The following is a 22,070-nucleotide window of genomic DNA, read 5'->3' as shown; positions in this document are numbered from 1 at the left end:
ATAGCAAAGGAGCTACAACACTAATGTTACTGTAAGTGCTGGATTTTGGCAAAACAGACACACAGAGAAATGTTTACACAAAAACAGTAATTTGCAAATTGAATTAAGCTAGAGTTTGTTTTAAAGCAGAAGTTCCACAAACTGAAAGTTAAAGACACATTTAAGAAGTTTTCTTTTGACTCAAAAGAACTACAAAAGGTAAATATCTTCCATAGTGCACATCTGACCTGAAAAGGTCATTATATAATTGTCCCAGCTCTCAGTAAGAGCAGTTTGACTTGCCCTTCAAGAGAGAACAGAAAATGGCATAAAGCCATTGCACAAAATTCATACAACTTGCAGTATTAGCTGAAAAGTACCAATGCCAGTACAAGGCAAAGGAATTCTATATACAACTTTACAGAATTATTTTTTTTTTCTCTCCTGACTAAAAGAAACATCCCCACAGCATGGGATGCTCAGAAAGCTTTGCCTTTGCTTGCAACCTTGCCCAGTCTTCTCCATCTGTAAACTTTCTTTTTGTCAAGCCAGTCTCTGAAAAACAACATGTTGCTAATATTTTATTTAAATCAATGGATGTAGATGTAAGATTGACTGTTGGACCTCCAAAGTTGCAAAGCCTGGTAAGGGAGAGCAGAGCTTGTAACCGGGAGATTGCTGCAATGTTATGAATACCATGCTACCACTGTTGTGAAACCATTAACTGTTCTTAAACACATACTTTCATTTGAATTTTACCCATCAGCTTTGGTATGTATTTTTTTTTACAGAGATTTAGAAGCTGATGCAAATCATTAAATGTAATCCAATATAGCAAATATTTTAAAAGACATTTTGATTTTCAAGAGTTTCTCTGGTTTAGAGAATAGCTCAAGAAGTAAAGTTTTTAGAAGTCTTCTCTTCTTTTTTGTCTTGTTTTCCCGTACATAAAACCCGAACTTTTTTTCCTCTGTTAAAATGTTAAATATGGATTAAGATATATTCTAAATTATCTATACTATTATCTTGCTGCATGGGGAAATGATTTAACCCTCATGCACCAAGGTAAGCCTATGCCTCTCAGGCAGCAGAGCAAGAGAGATGGCCAAAAAAACATGGAACAAAACCAACACAAACTTAAAAGAAAAGCAAACATGATAACTAGGATGAGAAATTAAAATGAATAACCAGATCCAAACCAGCACTGAAACATTAGAAAAAATGATGACTAAAATGTATACTTCCACAACAGAACATACTACTCATATTTTCTGTTAATACATATGGCAATATGTGAGCTTAACAGAAACTATGTGAACTTCAGAGTATTTGGTGAATGGGGTACTATGTGTTAACTGATGCAGAAGCTTGTGTATAGTAATGTTTTACTGAGCCAGAATACTGCAGTATGAGGAGAGTTTCCTTTTAGCCATTGTAACAAGAACATTTGGCAATTTTCTCAAATTCATTTCTATTCCTAATATTTTGCCAGGGCAACAAGAGCAGTTTCCTTGGACAAAATTTTCTGACAAATGTAAAGCAACTATGAGGAAAAAAGCCTAGGTGAAAACCACAAACCCATTGAGAAATGCCTCCTGTGAAATCATATTGCAGCATTTTCAAAGCAGAACGTTACTATGTCCATAACACACAAAGTCATCAACAAGAAAAAAGAGAAGGGAAAAAAGAGGAAAAGGACGTTTACCACCATATATCTGAATCTTCTAGATAAAAGAGACAGTAAAGGGAAAAATACAGAGGAAGAATGCTCCAAGAAGGAAACAGGAAAACAAGAGGCTGAGACTGTGTCAAGGTTATAAAAGCACTTCTATTGCTTACATCTACTGCCAACAGAACCTCAATAAATGAAAGACCTTTATATGTACCTGTAATATAGTCTGCAGTAATACACACAGAATAAAAAAGGAGAGCTTCCAGTAATAAATTGAATAATTTGCACTCCTTATTCCAAAAGGAAACAAAGGCAGCCCTACTATAGACTTACCAATTTCCTGTAACAAGAAGCACTTGGTATAAAACTGACAATCTGTATTGTGTTTGTGTACAAGGCAAGCATAGTGTAAGAGCCTCCCTTCACTTGGGCTTAAATCAGAGTGGAATTGTTCTCATGCTGTCACCTAGAATTTCTAGGAGAGAAAATCTAAGTCTAGAGCTATTTTCCATTGGTGATTCTCTGTGAGGAAGAACAAATCAGATAAAATAAGAGTTTGAGTGTCATTAGCTAAGCTGAACCTTCAGTACTCCATGTATCAAGGGCTGCTCTTAAAAAAAAAAAAAAGCAAACTCCAAAAGATGCTCCAAACTCTGAAAAGACTACATTTCATATACAATGCTGAGCCACCATTTTAGACAGTTGATTTTCAGGGGGTCCCCCCTCCCCCCTTTTCTCTGAAAATTGATGGTATGTAGTAAGTCTTGAGAAGTGGCCTTAGATGAATTGCTCACAAATGCTCCAGGACAACAAACTGCCTGGGTTTTTTTTCTGTCCTTTGTTGTTTTATTTTTGAGACAGCTATGGCTACTTTTCTTAGGTTCTGCAGTTGAAAACCATTTGTATTTTTTACACAGGACAAGACACACAGGCAAACAGGCTTACCACTTTGCAGTGTTTGTTTTCCTCCAGAGAGCACACCACTGGGCAGCATTCCTGTTGGAGTCAAACCTTTCAGCGTCAGCACACTCTCACTCTCTTCTCTGCAAAAGTTAAAAAAGAAATGAAAAATAAAACCACCAAAAATAAGCAAATGTCTTTTTAAAAAAGACACAGAGCACATTTTAGACACCTTAAGCTATATATGCCCTGCGACGATTTTGTCATCTGCAATCTCCTTGCTAAGACGGACTGAATTTGTTGATCACATCAGCAGCAGTGAAGTCCCCTTCACTGCTGTGCACATGGTTAACCTTTGCATCACACCATCTGCAGCTCCCCTACTGTAGTTAACACTATAACCTGCACCTATGGAACAATATGTCTGTAAACTCAAATCTGAGAGGACAAGAAGGATCACATATTGCCAACAATGCATTTAGGCATTTTTCACTGTGTGGTCCAAAATCAAGTTAAACTGTTAGTTTGCTCTTGTCTACACTAGCAGGCAGGTGCATTATTTATTGATGACCACCATCCACTTAAAGAAAGGCAGCTAAAAGCTCATTAAAATTAATAAGCACTTCCATCGTTGCTAGTACTGTCCTTAATAATTTTGCATGCTAAAAATAATAAGGATTCAAGACAATTGTTTTAGGAAACTGAAATATGTTTTGCTGGGCTCCAAATACAAAGAGTTTTTAAATACATTGCAAGAGGAGTACAACAGCTCTATCCAGAGAAGCCTTTAAGTAAGGCTACAAGGACTGCAATGCTGCCTGTGATGACATACTTTCTCAGCAGCAAAATTGACCCCAATTCCTTAAGAGAAACCCATTTTGAAGTGCTTTACTTTGAAGTATATAATGCCATTAAGCTGGAGGAAGCAAATACAAAGACAGAATTTAGCTGCACATTCACTTGAGGATAATGTGGTTTTATCTATAAAAACTGTCTCTCAGCAATTCTACTACTTAAAATTTTCTTTGGATCTGCATGGCCTGAATGACTCATGTATTTTAAACAATTCTTGTTTACCTACTACATATACTCTTCAAGTTCTATTTTTAGTTTGAAAATAATTCTGCTTGCACTCACTTTTCATGATATAATAGTCAAAATCAAATTGTGACCATTTTGCTTGCAAGTTGCTAATTCAAGAGCAAAATATTTTCAGAATTAACATAGTATTTTTATCATCAACAGTTACCCAGCAAAGCTTTCGCTTTCTCTCAATTATTCAGTATATTACAAATATATATATATAAATTTTTTTTTTAATTAAACTGCAATGACACTTTTAGCTTCACCCTCATGGGCTAAATTTACCAACTGTATTTTTGTTATCTTTAAACTGCATATCCACAAGATGTGTGTTGCAAACATCAAGATGTTTTAGCCTTCAGTGTTCCTTAATTTCTATTTGATGTAATTTATTTCTATTTCAAAAAAAGGATAATAGACTGATTAAGAGAAAGAAAGCTGGAGACAGGCAACGACAAGGAATCACGAAGACTTCCATTTAGCTAAAGCAAATCTTTCTACAGTATTTTCATCAAAGCTCATTTATAACATTTGAACCTCAATACAACATTATTTTGTTATCTAATTTTTTACACTAAAATGGCTGAAATTATTTCAGCTTTACATTCAAGTTACATCCTCAAGGAAAGGGACCACTCCAGCCCAAAGAAGAGATGACTAAGTCCTTTGCAGATGGTCAGATTAAGTGCTAGTCATTCAGAAAGTCAGAAGCTTTTCAAGAATTAGTGAAATAAATTCCATAAAACACAATGACTCAAATAGGAACTTCAAAGGTTTCCAGAACAGGTTGGTACATAGATAGGTGATAGAAGATGGTGCTGCTGCAGTCTTAGGGTTACACACAATTACTTCCACTCGTGTCTTACGTGGACTATGCTGGCGAGACAGTAAAAATACCCCAGGCTTTTTTATAGGAACAGTGCTTGCAAGATTACCTTGTGAAATTTTTGCTGTCCAGCAGCCTGCCACCTAGCTGAGGAGAATCAGCCTTTCTCAGAAAAAAGAGAACAGGTATTCCCAGTGGTGGCTGGGATGAAATGTCACTCATCCCCCTGGAAGACAGGGCACCAAAACCAGGCATTGCAGGTACCTGTTTATTTATTGAATTATCCAATATGCCTTGCATCACAGTGAGGATGTGCTGTATTTGCTAATTAAAGATAAGGGAGAACAAATCTACTCTTCATCTTCAGTCTTCCCTGCAAAGTTTTCAGGACCATCAATAATCAAGAGCTGTAAAAGGCTGAGTTGGTTTTGCCTGGGGTAGACTTAAGATATGAGGCTTATACACATCTTTGTAGACAGAACACATGAAGGAATTATTCTGTATCTCTCTTCTACCCTTGAAACCATTGAAAAGCTTCTGCCCTACAGATCCCTTTGAAAAAGTCTGACACATGGCTGATGTCAATCATCTGTGAGTTGTAAAAGCCCAAATAAATTTATCAGCTGATCATCCAATTTCTGATCCTTCTGCTTATTAAAGCAGAATTAATTCTTGTGAATTAATCCTATATTTAAAAAGGTGGTTCACAGCAGAATACAGTCAATCCAAAAGCTGTGGTTCAAGGTTATGGGAGAAAGCCAAGTTTCCCAAACTTTGTTTGCTTAACTATCATTAGAAAAAAATAGTTGTGCTTTTTTAGGTGGTAGCAGCCACCTCCAGGCTCTCTGCCAGACTTGGTACAGAGCAGGTGGAAACATTTGATTGCTCCCCCATCTTGTTTAGGGAAAAGGCATGATGCCAGCTTTTATTTTTTTATGGGCACCACTTTGAAGTAGCTCATGCATCACCACTAAGTCACTCGTAACACTTTGGGAACCCCAGGTACAAAGTCCTCCATCTCAGTTTGCTATTTAAAGCTATGCTGCAAGGCGTGGGTGAGCTGCTGTGCCCATGCAAAGTCCTACAGAAAACCTGCCCACTGCTGGCATGCTGCATTCAAAGAAAGCAAGTTGAACAGTTTCTACAGAAATTAAATAGCATATTCTTCAAGAAACTATTTTATTTATTTTTCTCACATCAATCATGTAATCATAACAGTAACTGTTTTAGAACACCCTTGATTTTTCACTAAGCGTAATAGCCATCAACTGACTACAGCAGACCAACATACAGCTTCCTGAGGAAAAAATCCCTCTGCTGAAAGGGAAGGAGAACTGTATTTTCTATATTTAGACTTCAGCACAGTACAGCATGTTTTCTCTTCTGCTCAGAGACATCAAATGAAGAGCTCTAAACATTGGGTAGCAATTAGTTACTCATGTTCATGTGTTTGGGGAAGTGCAGCCCAAAGGAACAAGCTGCTGTTGCCTGCACAACCATTTCCTGGATTTCTAGGTAAATGACCCTAATGCTTTCATCTTTAGTCATCTTTATTTGTGGCTCTAGCAACATCTGTGGGTGACTAAGTGTGACAGCAGACTTCTTTTTTAACGAGAGTTGATGTATAACATACCCTTTCTCCACATTTAACACTTGCCTCACAGTGGCTAAAAGCTAATTAGTACACCTGGTGAACAAAAGTCTTTAAAAATGGTAATTGGAATTTTTTTTGCTGATGTCTTTTGTTTGTCTGTTTTATATTCAGCAAAAGCCCTGAGGAAGACTATTCAGAGCCAAAAGAAATGGCAGCACTGTATAAATAAAACAATCTCTAAAAGGTTGCAGTAGAACTCAGTTGGGTGGTATACTAGAATAGCAAATTTGCTGTTTGATTAACAGTCGAGTGCTCTAAGTAACCATTCAAAGAGATCCTTCAACACTAAAAAAAAACTGAGCACAAAACCTTACCTTAACACTGAGAAAACTCTAGCCATTTTTCCTATTGCTCGTATCTTGTTTCTTATAACCTCCTTTCGAGCAGCAGCTGTTGCTCCTATGGAAAAGACATTAAAACAGTTATAGGGATTTGTAAACAATTCATCACTAAATACAAGAAACATCATATTAATGCTACAGTTTGCCAAACTAAGCCACATTTTTGTAGTCAAAACTGGAAACACTATTTTTCCCATTCCTAGTTAAAAATTATTTAAGAGATAATAAAACCTAAGGGCAGAATCCTGGAAACGAGCATGAGATGGTAGGGATTGTCCTGGCTGGCAGTGGCTAAGAGAGTTCCACAGAGCAACTTCCTTCTAATCACTGCTATGGCTTGCTCAAAATTACAACTGCTTTGAAATTTGTAAACTCACACAGCACTCTGCCTTAAAAAAAAGTATAGTGCAATACAGACTACGATTTGGCTGAGTTTGAGGTGCATTTGTTACTTGGATATCATCAAAATCTGTACACGCAAGAGAGAACCACATGAATGGAAAAAGCAAACAGTACTTATTACAAAGGATCCCCCACATCCCCAAGAAAATGTTCTGGTATACTCGGAAAACCAGTTTCATTAATTTTCAGGATCATAACCACATACATCACAAAGATTTCTCCCAAAGGCTCCTGCAGGACAGCTAACCTTGACCTGTGTGGATGCTGCCTGACAACTGCTGCCTGTTCAGACATCACTACACATCACAGTAACACTTCCTTCTTCGTTACTCCAAAATTCAAGGGCAAAAATGAAAATTTCTGTTTTCAAATCTTAGCAAATTGATCCATTTTGCAGAGCCCATCAGGGAAGCTTAATTAGCAGAAAGGAGAAAAAATGAGGAGGGCAGCATTTGTGAAGAATATGTTTTGATGGAACTGGACAAGTGGTGATGGAATCAGAACTGGCTTCAGCATGCAACAACAATCCAACAACTCACAACACCTCACACCATCTTTCCTGCCCTGAAAAACTGTCATGACAGGAGCTCAAGATCATGGAATTAACAAACTCAATGGGCTTTTTAGGCATAGCCCACAGACTAAGGGGAACGACATCTGTGTGTTTATCTACCAAAACCAGGAAAGGTGATGGTGTATTGGAAAATGTGGGACCTGATATGATACAATACCAGGATACTGTGGAATAAAGTTAGCTTTCTCCATAAAAGATACTTAGAATGATGGCTTTCAGATCTCCCACATATAAAGATAAAAATATAAAGCAAATATTAAAACATCTGAAGATAAAAAAAGATATGAACACTTGGGCATAAATGTCTAATTCTAGACAATAAAGAGTGGGAGAAACAGCTGTAGTTCAGCTGTAACTGAATTAATGTAATATACTTTTAACAGCTTAATGAAAAATTTAAATAAAATAATACTGATTCAGCCGAGTTTTCCAGGAATAGAAGGCAGTGCCTCAGTTACTGTGATCTCACAGAACTGTACTCTCAAGACAGACAAGACATGGTTTTCAGCCTTTCATATCCTGAAAACACTTAAGCATGATTCGTCTTCTTTTCTCCCCACCTAAGCATCACAATCCCTACTTGTTTATTACGAGTCCACACTGTTCTGGTTTATCTTATGAGGATATTCAAAAAGTTGAACAGCAACTAAGATTACAGTCTAGAATATTTGAGAACTGAAAACTGAAAATATAATTAATGACTGAAGTGAAATATAATGTCCTACACTTAAATACAAAATAAGAAAAGAAAAAAACCAAAACAACCCTTCCTTAATCATAAAGCACAGAGGTGTTAAAGGGAGTATTTTGTATCTCGTTGATACACATAAAAGTTACCAAAAAATGTACTAAAAGATTTTGGTCTCCACTGAATTTCCTAATGTAACAAATCTGTGAAAACGACATATGTTTAATAAATATTAGTAATTTCATTTATCCTCTCTGGCTTTATTAACATAATTTTCTAAATAATGCACCTGATACAATGTTTTACTGCTGTTAGTTTTGACTGAATATCATTAACCTCACAGTATGTGGATTTCTTAACTATTTATACATAAATCTTAGATTGACATTTCAAGTGTGTCTAGTTTAATATTCTGAAATTCACTATTACTGCAAATCCTGATGAATTACTTGAGCTATACTTAAGCACACACCTATGTGAAAGTAAATGGGTGAAAACCTGAGAACTGGCTATAGGTAAAAGGGTTAATTTTAGCCCTTGCAAACATTGCCTGATAGCCTCTCAAGATTTTACCTTCAATTCTTAGAATCACAGACACATTTAGGCTGTAAAATATCTTTAAAAGATCTTCCAATAACAAAACAAACCTTTTTTTGAATGAAGGAACTTTAAAATAAAGTTCAAGACTGAAGTGTAAAAATTATTTGGACGGTAAAATTAAAGTTTTGACTCTTACTTCAGTAATTTAACAAGTTCTATTGGATTTTAGATTGGTATCAAAACAGAATCTGCAAGCTGGGTGTGAAGGATTTATATGAAATGTAATTTAAACATTCAGATTAAGAAGCACAAAAAGGAAAAAAAAAAAGACTATAAATGCTGACAATACTCTGAGATGTAGGATTAACAGATTTAAAACAGTGCTGAGTAAAAAAGTCAACCCCAAATCTCTCACTGGTATCCTAATATATATTATGTAGTTAAGCATTAGGAAAATTATTAAAACTTAAGCCTTCCAACTTATTGAATACCTTTCTTCTGTGCATAAATGGGATCTTCTTATGAATTCCAAAGAGGGGGAAAGAAAAAGATCAGTGATGTTTGTAGAAGGAAAATAAAAAATAATACAGAACATTTGAAAACATCAGTGGAAATGTAATGTTTAAGTAAAGTCTGAAAAACAGAAAAGAAACAAATTAAGCAGAGAACATCCAAAAGGAAAGAAACAGATTGAAAATAGTAGGGGAAAAAACCTCAAAACTGAAACCTTTTCAGCTTAAAGCCTTGTTAGTAGGTTTTGCAGGAAATCGACATGCATGCAGACCAGCAGTGGTGCTACCACCTCAGACTTTCTCCTCCATGAGAAAGGCTTCATCACTTCTCAAAACCAGCCCCACCCTGGCCATACAGGGTGTGCCTGCGTGATGATGCCTCTTTTGTTAAAGGGTCAAACTAATTCCTCCAATTTATTTACACCTGATATCTCACAGGGCTGCTTACTGCCACAGCCAAGTCTGCTGCTCCTACCAGCATCTGTGCTACCCCCACTGCACACCTGCCGTCCTCCAAATGCTTCAGCAGCTCTCAGTGAGTAAATTCAAATGCCACCACTGTGCAAGGTACTGCATTTTAAAATCAACTGTTTGAGGGCAAGACAAATGCACCACTTGGTGCCCAGGCACAACTGCAGCATGGCACATGTTCCAGGGACACTGGTCATCTAGGGCATGCTGCTAGGTTGGTCCAGAAGCAGAGCACACGGAGGTGCCATAATATGGCTCACAGGAAAAATGCTTTGGGCATGGAAACAACCACATCTGGCCAAATCATAGAGTGAATAATAAATACAAAGACCACATTAAAATGCCACTCTGTCACCAGCTCCCATAAATTAAGTATGCACTCGCAGTCCAGCCTTGCTGCTTTGGAGGGAAAACAAATACAAACCACTGGGAAAACCCCTCCATTTTCTTTCAGCTAAAAATCAACTCATTACCAAGCCAAGACACTCATCAGGCAGTACCATGAACATCTGAATCAAGGCACTGGTAACAGACCTAAGGATAAGGCCCTTGCTTTTGCTCTATCAGTCTCTATTAGTTGCTGCTGAGCTGGCTCCAGGCATGGTTTACTGTACTGAGGAGATGTGGCAAATGTCACATATTACTGTTCACAGCAAAACCAGGATATGATTGGCAGGAGATGTTTGACTTAGGAATTCTCCTCAGGCTGGAGCTACAGCACTGTATTGGGAAGCTGTTTTCCAACTAAGGAATAAATGCTGTAGCTAATAGCTCTGACTGGCTTTTCTGTGAGAAGGCTGAGAGTTAGTGTTGGAGGCAATACAAAAAATAATGTAGGTAATTTAGGAGTGTCTTCATGCCAAATCATGATAAGGATGCATACAAAGCAAGCAGTATATTTGTGTCAGATGTTTTATTGCATTATTGTACCCTTTTAATTAGCAGTTTAAGTTTATTCAATCAAATGCATGAGGCCAGAAATGTTGCTAATTAAAACAAAACAGAACTCTGACTGTATGCTGGCTAGGTAGAGGTATTTGCAGCTCCTGTTGCTAAGTGATATGTTTGATGCACAAACATACAGCACATGAACTAACATTTGCCCAAGACATTTTTTTCTGGATCAGATTATATTGCAACCACAACAGCAAATAGTAAAGAGAAAGTACAGCAAGAGGAAACTATCAGAGATGAGGAAACTTGACCTATCATATTGTCTCATTCTTAAAGCGAATGAAACCAAAAGGCCAATACAGGCCAGCAGGGACATATGGGATAAAGGGCATTACGATATTTAAGCTTTTTTTCACAGTAAGCTTACACAGAAACTGCCTACAACAAATTGATCAGATCCCCATGATGTGTTTCCTTAGGGAGGAAAAAGAACGGTGAGGGGGCAGGAAGAAAAAGAAGGAATACATGCTGTTGAGCATCCTGCTCATGGCTAGATGCAACATACATGACTCGGAACTAAAAATAATAATAAATAAAAGGGCTCACAAGAACACCATGCAGTGAAGTCAGGCAATACTGGTGGGGCTTTATTTTGAAGGAAGGAATGAGAGGAGAAGACAGAAGGCAAGAAAGTGTAAAAGAAGGTAATGAATGATCAGTGCAAACCATAGTGATGTACCATTCTCACTACATGTGGGAACCCAGGTCAGGGCATGTTCAAACTGCAAGGAGAGAAAGGAAATCAGCAGTGAGCCCTGAAAACTATAGATGATCTAAAAATAGCCATGATTTTTAAAAATCATTCCATAAAACAAAATGCATCTGCTGTTGCAGATATCAAGCATTTCCTTCTATGGGAAATACTGCTAAAAAAAAATGTCAGCAGGTAAACAGGACAAGTCCTCCAAGGGAGCTGGACAGAAATTACTGAAGAACAATGGAAATATTAAGCCACTACAAGACTGTCAGTAGACTGTCCTTACAGAAACAGTTTTGATTGAGCTGGTAATCATTCTGGTCTGTTTCACTGAGAACACAAATGAAACGTATCTTGTACTTCTCTCCCCCAGAAGGCAAGGCTTTCAGGAAAAAAAATATAAAAGAGAGGAAACTCAACTTGAAAGAAGATTTTTGTTTGCTGAACAAGTAAGAAATCAGAACAGATATCAGCTTATATTTAAATTTAAACCAACCTCAAATTTACTTCTATGTCTGAATCCTTCAGTCTCTTCCATGTGTACCACACCCCCATGAGCCTAACATGTCCAGTGGGCTGCAGGCAGAAGTGTGAGCCCACAGCAAGCTGCAGCCCCACTGCCACAGAGCCCATTCTACAGCTCTAAGGGGACTGATTACCTGGGAAAGCAGACATGAACATATGCCAGCTCTGGTTTTTAGTTACACATGCTAAAGACAACTACATTTCTAATATCTTCCTTACCATAATGCTTTACAGAGAAAATAATTTATACAGAAAAAACTGAGAAGAGATTTAGCTAACAGTATTAGTTTTACAGCAATTGGAATGGTTTAGTTATTCCTCAACTAGAAACTTTACTGCTGTTAGTTATTGTTATACAGTACACACACATGCGAGCCCAGAGGATTTCAGCCTGTCTCTCTGCTTAGACACCTGCAATGCTGCAAACTCCAAGTCTGGAGAAGTGCCATGGTGAAAGTCCCAGGGAGCTGGGATGGGGGTTCACTCGCCTCTCAGAAAAAACACAGTAGATACAGAGACTTCCTACAGCTGGAGAGGGCTGCTGTTCCTCAAGACCCCTAACACCTCCCTGTTTCTGATTCTGCTTTTGAAAACGTGCTCCTGATCTGTAACTTAGGGATGGGAATGATGACACTCCAAGTTTTAGAAAAAGAGTACAGGCATTGGCCTGTCTATGCCCAATGGAAGCTTACAGTACAACTTTAATAGAAAGCATTAGGCCAAGGCTGAATTAATTTAAAAATCCTTCCCATAAAGTCTTTGCTGCTTTGGCATTGTAATCAGGGGGATTTCAGCCTGTGCTTAAGAGCTTCCCTGAGCCAAGGATTTTAAGCACATGGTTTGTTGCTACTGCATTTAACTTGACACAGTTTTTACTCATCGTATGCCTCCATACAATTTCACACACTACTTTAATTACACAGTAGTGACTTATTTAAATTTCATGAGGAAAAAAATGGGCACAATATTCAAACAGGTGTTTTCTTCCCTTCACTGATTACTGGTTTCAATAATTCAGCCTTTGTCCCAAGTCCTGCAAGATAATTGTTCGTGTCCACACTCTGTGGCCGATGCAGAACAGGGAATTCCATCTGTTTTTTCAGAATAAAATCAAAGTACTATCATCCATACCAGTCTTCTCCATCACAAAGGAAACATTTTGCAAAACCTCTGATCTAGCTTCCTGTTCCAAAGATTGAAAATAGATACTTTGAAAGAGAATCTTAATTATTAATTACAATTTCATTAAATATTTGTCTTACTTGAAAGTTCTCCATTCTCCTTGTTCATTCGTTCTGCCTAAAAACATCTTGAGAATATTCAGTAGTGCTAGATTTTTACAGGTTATTTTTTAAAATTATTTTTTAATATTTCTGTTATTTTAATTTTTTTTTTCTTAGACAGATTATCTATTATTACTTTCAATAGAGTTTTTAGAAATACTAAAAGCATTCAGTGTAAGAATGTCAGGGCTGCACAGGATTTTTTTCAGCTTTTCTCAGTTGAAAAAGGACATTTTGGTGAGCTGCTATTTATTCTTGCATAGCCTAACAGAAAATTATGACTAATAAAATAAATTGACTTTTAAGAATCTACAAGTTGTAAACTACAAAATATAATTTACAGTCAAACCAACTAGTAAAAGGCAGCTAATCATCATATAAACTTCAACCCAAAGGATAACAAAACTGACCACTTCTCTCTTAGCAGAAATGTCAGGTTAAAACTTTTTCTGTGTTTACATGCTTATTTTTTATGATTGTACTGCTCTTTCAAGCCTTTTAGACACTCAAGCACATCAAAAGAAGTGACCAAAGAAATACCTTAAGCACAAATCTTCCAAAGTTGCAGTACCAACATTTTGGGAAGGAGCTCTGCAGGAAGCTCTCTTCATTGCAGGAAGAATATTTCACTGACATAATTAAACTTGCTATGAGAATACCTGTGATCTTTTGCATGAAATCATCTGACTCCTTTGTTTCAACACAACCCAGATTTCATGGATGGAAATTCAGGTTTTTTAACCAGAAGACTGAGATGAAGAAAAGGGTTAGAACAGGGCAGATCCATGAATTCTTTCTAAAGCATATGGGAAGCAAATCCATTGTAGTCTAGCACAACAGTTGCTTTCAGTGGCATAGAACTCAACTGGGACTCAGAAAATTATTTCACGGTTAGTAAACAAACTTTTCAAGTAATTCCAAAGCAAACAATCTCAACCAAGTGTAGAAGCTCTTACCATCAAATCCATCTTCCTCTGTTCCCAGTTCATCATCTGAGCAGATGTTCAGCACGTTTACCAGCATCTCTGTCACTAAAATGGAAAACAAGTACAAAATGTTGATATTAAGCTTCCCTGGTCTGTCAGAGAGCCAGCTCTAGCTGTAGTAGTGTGAACAAAAATTCAGCGCAATAATGGGACCCTCCTTTTAAACAACAGGACCTGTAGTAATAGAAGGTGAAAGTGTCCTGTGTAGCTAACAAAAAGTACAAGTTTCCAGAAATATTTTTCCAAATACAATGAACCCAGCAAACAGACTTAAAAATATCTGCTAGTGATCTCTCCTTTTGCAGCTGTCGGTGATTTTTTTTCTCCCCCTCAACACATTTTTTGCCTTTCATTCAACTTGGCTAACAAACTGACCCCTCTCCTCTTCTAAATTGCAATAGGATTTGATTTCCCTGCCTAGTGAATGGGAACAACATTCCAGTAGAAGAAGGTACAACAAGAGGGATCATAGAGGATTTCTTTATTTATCCAGGTTTTGGACACTACTTCCAGTTCAACAAGACATTAACCGTTGTAAGACATCCTCGGTGTCCCTTGAATTCCCGGACAAATAGACCAGACAGGATACATTCCTTTGAGGTGGAACTATACTATATTCAACAGAAATATCATTACTGGAGAATTTAGACCATATTCAGCTTGCTTACTTTGCAACTTGGGCATGAAAGGGGCAGCCACAGGCTGTCCCTACCCTGGTCTTATTTCTTTCCAGAGAGACAACTGTGAGACACCAAGCAGAGAGCACACAGAATAAGAACAGGGGGAAAAAACACCAACCTCATCTAAAATCAAGACCAAAGAGATACACCTTAGAGAACAAAAAAGCCAAAGTTACGAGGTAAAATGTAAAGCAATTAGTAGATTAAGAAAAACTTCACTACACCTACATGTAGTAAGCAGTATTATAAGTGTTACCAGGCCTGTCTAGCCTTGTACTAGCTATACAGGTTGAAACTTCAAATTTTTTAGTTGAGTAGTTATTAAAATCCTCTTCTGTGACTACTATGAAGGCTTGGAAAATTAGAAGGGTGGGACGAAGATAGATTTTTTTCCTACTTTAGTGAGGGATTTAATATTTTCCTCTGACAGTATTAGTGGAAAGACTTTCCACATTAACAACAACCAGTGAAGCTAACAGCTTCCTACCTTGGTTGGCCTTTGAGGGAAAAAATCTATATTAAAAAAAGAGAAAACAAATAACAAGTTGTGTGGAACACCAACTCTTACATCCTTGAATATTGTTTTGCTTAGAAAGGAAAATACTGATTTCACTTCTTTGGGCTCTAAAATTTCCAAGAAATCGGTAAGTGTGACAAGTGGAAGACATGAAGGAGAAAATAAAACACCCCCAAGACATAAGAAGAATGAGGAGCACCATGGTTTCAGAACCTCATCAATTCTGAACCTGCATCCTGCAGCTCTGCCTGAGCAGGCTGCTGATGGGAAGCCTCTGAAAAAGCCACCTTAGAGAACATCTTACAGGACTGCAATGTGTGCGGGGAATGCACCCAACCTAAAAACAGCCTGGCCGAGGCCTTTACGGCCAAAGAAAATGAAAGCGTTTCGTCTGCTTCACAAGAGTCTGCAACACGCGTCAGTGAGGATTATGTAATGTCTCCATTAGTGCAAACAGCTGCCTAGTCTTTGTTAATCCCTGTTTCATTGTCTATCTGCTTTGTTCACGGAGACCTCAGGCGTCTCACCAGCAGCTTTCCCCAAACAAAAGAGTAGCTCAAAACAAAGCTGGTCATGACCGCAGGTACGAGACACAGCTGGCTGTATTTCCAGTTGCCTATAAAGAGAGAAATGTTATTCCAAGCAGCTTTTAAGAGTTTATTAGAGTTTTCTGGCAGTAATTGCTGTTGCAGCAATACTCTATAATGGATGGATCAAAGGAAGCTTCATCTCGGGCACCGAATAAATGACTTGGGGTTTAGGCAGTTTGTATTCTGGATTCATTTAATATGCTAGACCAAAGTGTTTTCATGCCTTTTGTGTGCTTGCCGTTCATAGCATGAAGCTGCTCATTTAGGCAACATCAAGAGCATCAGGTTTGAATAAAGTCTCATCTGTCCCCTTTAGACCCTCCTTGCCAGCGATGGGGCACCACATGTCCTGTGCAGAGAAGTGGCTGAGGAGCAGGTTTTCCTTCCTACTGGCATCCCTCTACTCTCTCCAGGAACAGTTAGCCAGACTGGGTCTTAATATCACCAGCTCTGTGCTTGCTGATGAAAAACCAACCCATTACCTTTACTCACATAAAGGTAATGTGAGTAAAGATGTAACCCCATGCAGTGAAGTCTGTTCAGATGTCCATTCAGCAGTAAGCAATATCCAAGGGAATGTTCAAGAGCTTACAATGGAAAAACAAATCAGAATATTGTTTAGTGAATGCACCTCTGGGATGCAATGCCATAAAATCCATTTATGCAGCAGAAAGATAATGGCATAATCACCTGGAAAGAGTGGAAATTACAAAAAAATATGAGAAGTGTGATTAACCACTGGTAATTGCCTGCCTCAGTCAGGTCCATTTCTATAACTTTATCTTCAAAAGCAAGACATCTGTCTTCAAATTATTCTTGCCCTTTAAAATAAATGAGGTCACATGCACAGTGACTAAGAAACAATTTTACAGTTTTTATGAACAGAAGTGATTTACATACATACCCTTCTCACCAACAAACGGCAAGGACCAGGTAAACACATCCATGAAGTTTGGAAGCCAATACGGATGAGGGGAGCAGTTGAACTGCCTGATGTTCATAACGTTGTTCTCATATTTCAATACTGCAGCTAGAAGAGAGAAATACAAGAGACATCAGCCATGTGTGTGACTGGCTATCAGACCAGGAACACTGATAGCACGCACAGCCCACAGAGCTGTTCACCACTTGATCTACCTGAATGCTAGTTACAGTAGGATAAAGCCTCTCTGAAGTGGAAAGCCATTTTCCATCTGAAAGCAGTGTCAACAGCTTTCCCTGCCACAAAGATGGGCTGGCAAGTGAATTAATATCTCTGAGTAGTCAACAATGTGAGCTCTGGGATCCGCTACCAGTGAGGAATGAAGCAGAGCATTCAGAGCCCCCCATTTCACATAGTTATCTGAGCTCCTCACAACCATGCCTTGGAGATAAGAGAAAAAAGCATTTTTGACTCAGCCTGAATGCTGCTCTTCTGATGGGCATTTTCAACATATTTCATTCACAGTATTGTACAAGAGATGACACTCGCTTCTCACATTATGCAAACTCTAGGCACGGCAGACTGTGCTCCCTATAATATGAATCAATACTAATACAATTTGTCTTGCACCATTTAACATTCTCATCATTCTTATCAACACAGAAACACACAGACTATGTCTGTTCATGGGCAGAAATACAGACATTTATGCCACACGCGCTTTTTAAAGCACTGAACCAAGTTCAGTGTTAACTTTTGTTAATGGACTTCAGCCACATATCTGAAATGGTAATCCAAAAAGCTAATTTTGAGATTACCACCAAAGTGACTTAAAGACATGAAATTCTTTAAACAATGCAGTTACAGGAGATTGCATGGAGGATATTTAATCAACACAAGCAACAAAAACAGTCAACACAAGAAGGAGTACTATTTCTATGCTTTCCCCTTTTCTCCAGCCTTCCCACTTCTGGTTCCCCAGGGAGGAATATAGTTCCAGGGACTGGTTATCACTTAATAGCCAGCAATAAAGTTGCACAACTGCAATGTGAGGCAGCATTGTAGGAAATACAGTGTTGGCTGAAGGGGCTGAACAATTTCTTCTGATTATTCCTCTCTTTTCACTGACTGCACGTCAATCAGAGAAGAAACCTTTTTTTATGCTCTAGGCTGTTGCTTCACAGATACTTAATAGGATGTTAAATGTCTTCCATTTCATGGTCAATGACAGAGTCCAGAGTGACCTGGGAGTTTCTGAAACATACTCACTGACAGACACAGAAAACAGCTTGCTAGCAATAATGTGAACATTTGCCAGGCAGACACCCTCCATTTAAATAAACCACATTTGACTCTTGCCCATCCCAGTCTGACAACTGGCAGTCATTCTGCTGCTCAGTAGAAGAAAAAATGGCTTAATACTGCTATTAGCAAAAATGAGAAAACTAGCGTCAATGCTCTGAATATTTCCAACAGTCTTTGGCTGGAATCACATGCAGCAGATCAAAATTCATTCTTCCTCTATTACAGTGACACAATTGCATAATAAAAATAAATAGTTTGCGGCTTTACACAAAAAAATGAGTCAAAACCACACAAAAAGGACCACTTAATGGTTGTAAAGATTCATTTAGAAGTACTAAAACTCCATATTCATCATCTTAGTGAGCTGAGGTAGTTCCCCCTCCCACTACTTCTTCAACTTATCTATTAAGTCTATTTCTAAATTCTGTGATATTTGAATAAAAAAAAATTATTTTTACAGGGAACTTTTAAAACTGGCCTCTGAAAAAGCCTGAACCCTATGCAGAACAGTTGCAAAACATAAAATTAAATAAAAACAGATTTAGTTGGGTTGTTTTCTTTGAAAGGAAGATAATTTAAGATTACTATAAGAAAAATATCCTCACAACACTTTATTAAGTTGTATACCTGAATACCTTACAAAAGAACACCCCGATAATAGTACTTTAAAAAATTCTCCCCTGTAAATGACCTGTACATTTCCTCAACAAATTACTTCAAAATAACTTTATACAATAAATCAGGGTAATAACAAAGAAACCTTCTAAAGTAACTCTCCTCTTGAAAGAATTAAATAAAGTAGGGTAGTTACCAGTATCACAAATACTTTCTGGCATTTTAAATTAGAAATCTGTAATTTACAAGCACAATGTACACAAAATATTTTCATTAGGTAAGTAATGAAGATGATATTTGACATGAAGCAAATCAGTTCTTGTTATGACTGTACAGTTCTGATTACTACTTAGTAGTCAGAAGAGGAAAACTTCCTCAGGATCAAGCAGAAAATGCTTCTCAGGTAACAGTAGGTGTTTCTCTGAGCTTCTCTACCCCCTTTTCTTTGTGTTTTCTTTTTCCTCTCCGTTGGCTCAGAAAAGATTGGGGATTTCACTTCTTCATTCCTCTGTCCACGTTATCTCGAAGCCTAAGAAGCTACAGGAGAAGCAGCAGCCCGGAAAGAGTACACGGCTTCTGGAGGTTCTCAGAGTGGAGGTCACACAGCCGCTGATGGAGGCTACAGAAGTGGGATGGGCTCCTTTGGTTATGAAACCCGTAAGAGAGGAAAACATGACTCTCTCCAACATTTGCTTATTATTCCAGGCTGCAACCTCAATACTTTTCTTTCCAAACACATACTTATACAGATGCTAGCAGACCAAGCCACCAGCCATTATCATGTATAATCACCAACCAGAGAAAGAATCTTATTATTCTTAGAACACACAAACATTTTAACTTAATTTTGATACTTGCTGTTGTAAATATGTTATAAAAGCTAATGCTCTGTAAAGTGAAGATGTGCAGATAGCCCAAATGACATTACACTTCTTTCCAATGCTAGTAAACTGAGATACTGGATGCTGAAATCACATCAGAGTGAAACGAAACACTAATGCAGCAGGCAAAGGGCATTTGTACTGTTTAGCTGAAGCATTTAACAGCTACTCTAAGGCTGGAAATATGGGTGTTGAAAACTGTGCAGGTAAGAAACCTCCTTCCTTTGACTAGAAATGGAGACAGCCCTTCTAGTCTTTTCAGGGTTATATATAGGAGCTAGTGCTGTACCTCTTTGGTCTCCCTCAGTTAAAGACGAGCCCAGAACAACTGTGTCACACCTGTCAGACATGAGTGGATGTCTCAGACCTTCTGGCATCTCAAAAGCTGCTTTAAAAGATTATGTATTTGGAGGTAGATTAAGGCCTGAACAACATTTAACTGTGTGACAGATAGTTCAGAACTTCTCAAAGACCATACATATCCTGCTTCACAATCTGCTTAATCATTTCTTCATGTAAATTAATTGAGAACATTCCCATCAGAAAAAAAAATAATTAGAGGAAGAAAATAATGAGCTTGGTAGAAATACCAGCCCAGAATATTTTTAGATGAACAACGTAAATATTTTTAGCGAACAATTTAACTAATTTTCTTGTAATTCTTTTTCAGAAAAATCATTCTGCATTTAGAAAATGAATCAGTGAAAGTCCCTCAAATTCTTCACACCTATGAAAAAATTTCAATCTCTGATTTAATGCCAAATTAACTTCAGCATTAACTGTGCAACTGGGAACAATGCCTTCTCAAGAAGAGTTGCTAAGTAACCACAGCATTTTCTGCCCAAGTCAGGTCAGGGATAAGGGTTAGTAAAATGCTCAAGGAGTTTAAATATTCTCAAAGGACAAAAATTATTTACCATACAAGGTAATGGTCTAAATAATTCAGTACAGAAGTGAAGATATTTGTAGGTGGAAACACCTTTCTTTATAAAATTTTGAAGACTTCTATTTTATGTGTGCCACTGCATCTTGCAAAGAAACAGCGAAGTAACATTCAAGATTTTATCAACAGAATACAAAAATCACTTCTGGCAAACTTCTCTGCTTCAGCAATGAGAAGACCTAGATACCCTGACAACTCTTCTTTAAAAGCTTTTGTTTCTGTGACAAGAATTCACCACAGCAGCAGAGATAAGGCATTAAAGAAAACTGATAGGGCAAACAGAGGTTTCACCTCTTTTCTTCCCCTCAAAGCGCTAATATTTCTCACAGATCATCCTTGTCTTCCAGGTATACGGCTCAGTCTTTTTCCAGGTGAAAAAAATTTTCCTGTTAGATCTGTCTGGATCAGGTACATTTCTTCATGTATATCATCCATGTCATGCTTCATGTTGATCCTTTACACACATTGCACTGACATATTATTTATGATACATGAAGAAGCATACAGATTTATAGATGGTTTTCATTTTTCTACCATCCCAAACTCTCCTGCATACTGACTTTCTTTCCCTGCTTTCCCTTTCAGAAACAATACATGCATATATTGCAGCATGTTGGAAGAAACTTCATGCTGAGATTTTTTTTTTAATAACTTTGGATTCTCTGGTGGCTCCCTCTCCACTACAAAACCTAGTATTTTAAAAGAGTTCAAAAGATAATAGTCTTTAAACAGCGAGTTAAAACTGCTCACTCAGCCAAAAAGCACACACTTACTGAAGTGACAGTCAGACACAAAAATACCAGTACTATGAGTGTTTCACAAGTAACTTTTCTGCCTCTGCTGAATTTCTGTAGAATCTTTCACTTGATTTTTTTTTTATTTTTGGGGTGTGTGTGTACCCATAAACAGCATTACAGCAAGCCCTAATTAAGGCATTAAGAAATACTGAATGCAGGAATGAAAGTTTAGACATGATACAAGGCCAGATCATACCACATGGTAATTTTTGGCACCCTCTTATTCTGTTGCTATTGAGAATTTCTCCTAGTTATGGGGCACCCTGGAACCCAGGGGTATATCTGTACTTACACAACTTTCTCAGAGTTTCTTGATCAGCACAGATGATTTTCTGAAGTCACTGAAAACTACCAAAATCCAATTAACATTTATCTTCTTGCATAAACTTTCTCCCCAGAAACAGTAGTCATAGAAGAATCACTGGTATTTCTTGTAATGAGTATTAATAATAATCTTAAAATATCTTTATGCCTTTTAATAAAATTAATGAAAGCAGAAATGTTTGAGAAAGCTATGAAGACACTGAACAGTAGCTCAGAAGTTGCCAAAAACCATATAAAAATTCCTTCCCTTTTCCAATGCTCGCCATTATAATGAATATGGAAGGAATTAATAACAGTAATGGAGAAGGATAATTATGGAAAAAGGAGGACACAAGGCTCCCAATATCGAGGCAGTTTCTGAGTCTGTGAATCACCTCCTGAAGCCTCTGTCTCCATTAACTACAGAGGG

At 37.6% G+C, this 22,070-nt stretch overlaps 1 protein-coding gene across 6 annotated transcripts in view; it reads right to left on the bottom strand.

The window, feature by feature from the left end:
• Positions 1–22,070, bottom strand: part of PPP3CA (protein phosphatase 3 catalytic subunit alpha) — a 173,097-nt gene that overhangs the window by 5,036 nt on the left and 145,991 nt on the right. For all 6 annotated transcript variants that reach the window (XM_086888387.1, XM_086888386.1, XM_086888385.1 and 3 more), the window contains exons 9-12: positions 16,779–16,904; positions 14,058–14,132; positions 6,429–6,513; positions 2,597–2,694 (exon numbers count right to left, since the gene is read on the bottom strand). In XM_086888387.1, the coding sequence (XP_086744513.1) occupies positions 2,597–2,694; positions 6,429–6,513; positions 14,058–14,132; positions 16,779–16,904 (384 nt within the window). The remainder of the gene's footprint in view (positions 1–2,596; positions 2,695–6,428; positions 6,514–14,057; positions 14,133–16,778; positions 16,905–22,070) is intronic.

This window comes from Cyanistes caeruleus, chromosome 5 (assembly GCF_971803275.1).
Source record: "Cyanistes caeruleus chromosome 5, bCyaCae1.hap1.1, whole genome shotgun sequence".
Lineage (NCBI taxonomy): Eukaryota > Metazoa > Chordata > Aves > Passeriformes > Paridae > Cyanistes > Cyanistes caeruleus.
Note: the sequence above shows the minus strand (reverse complement) of the source record. Positions and strands in the feature narration are given on the sequence as shown.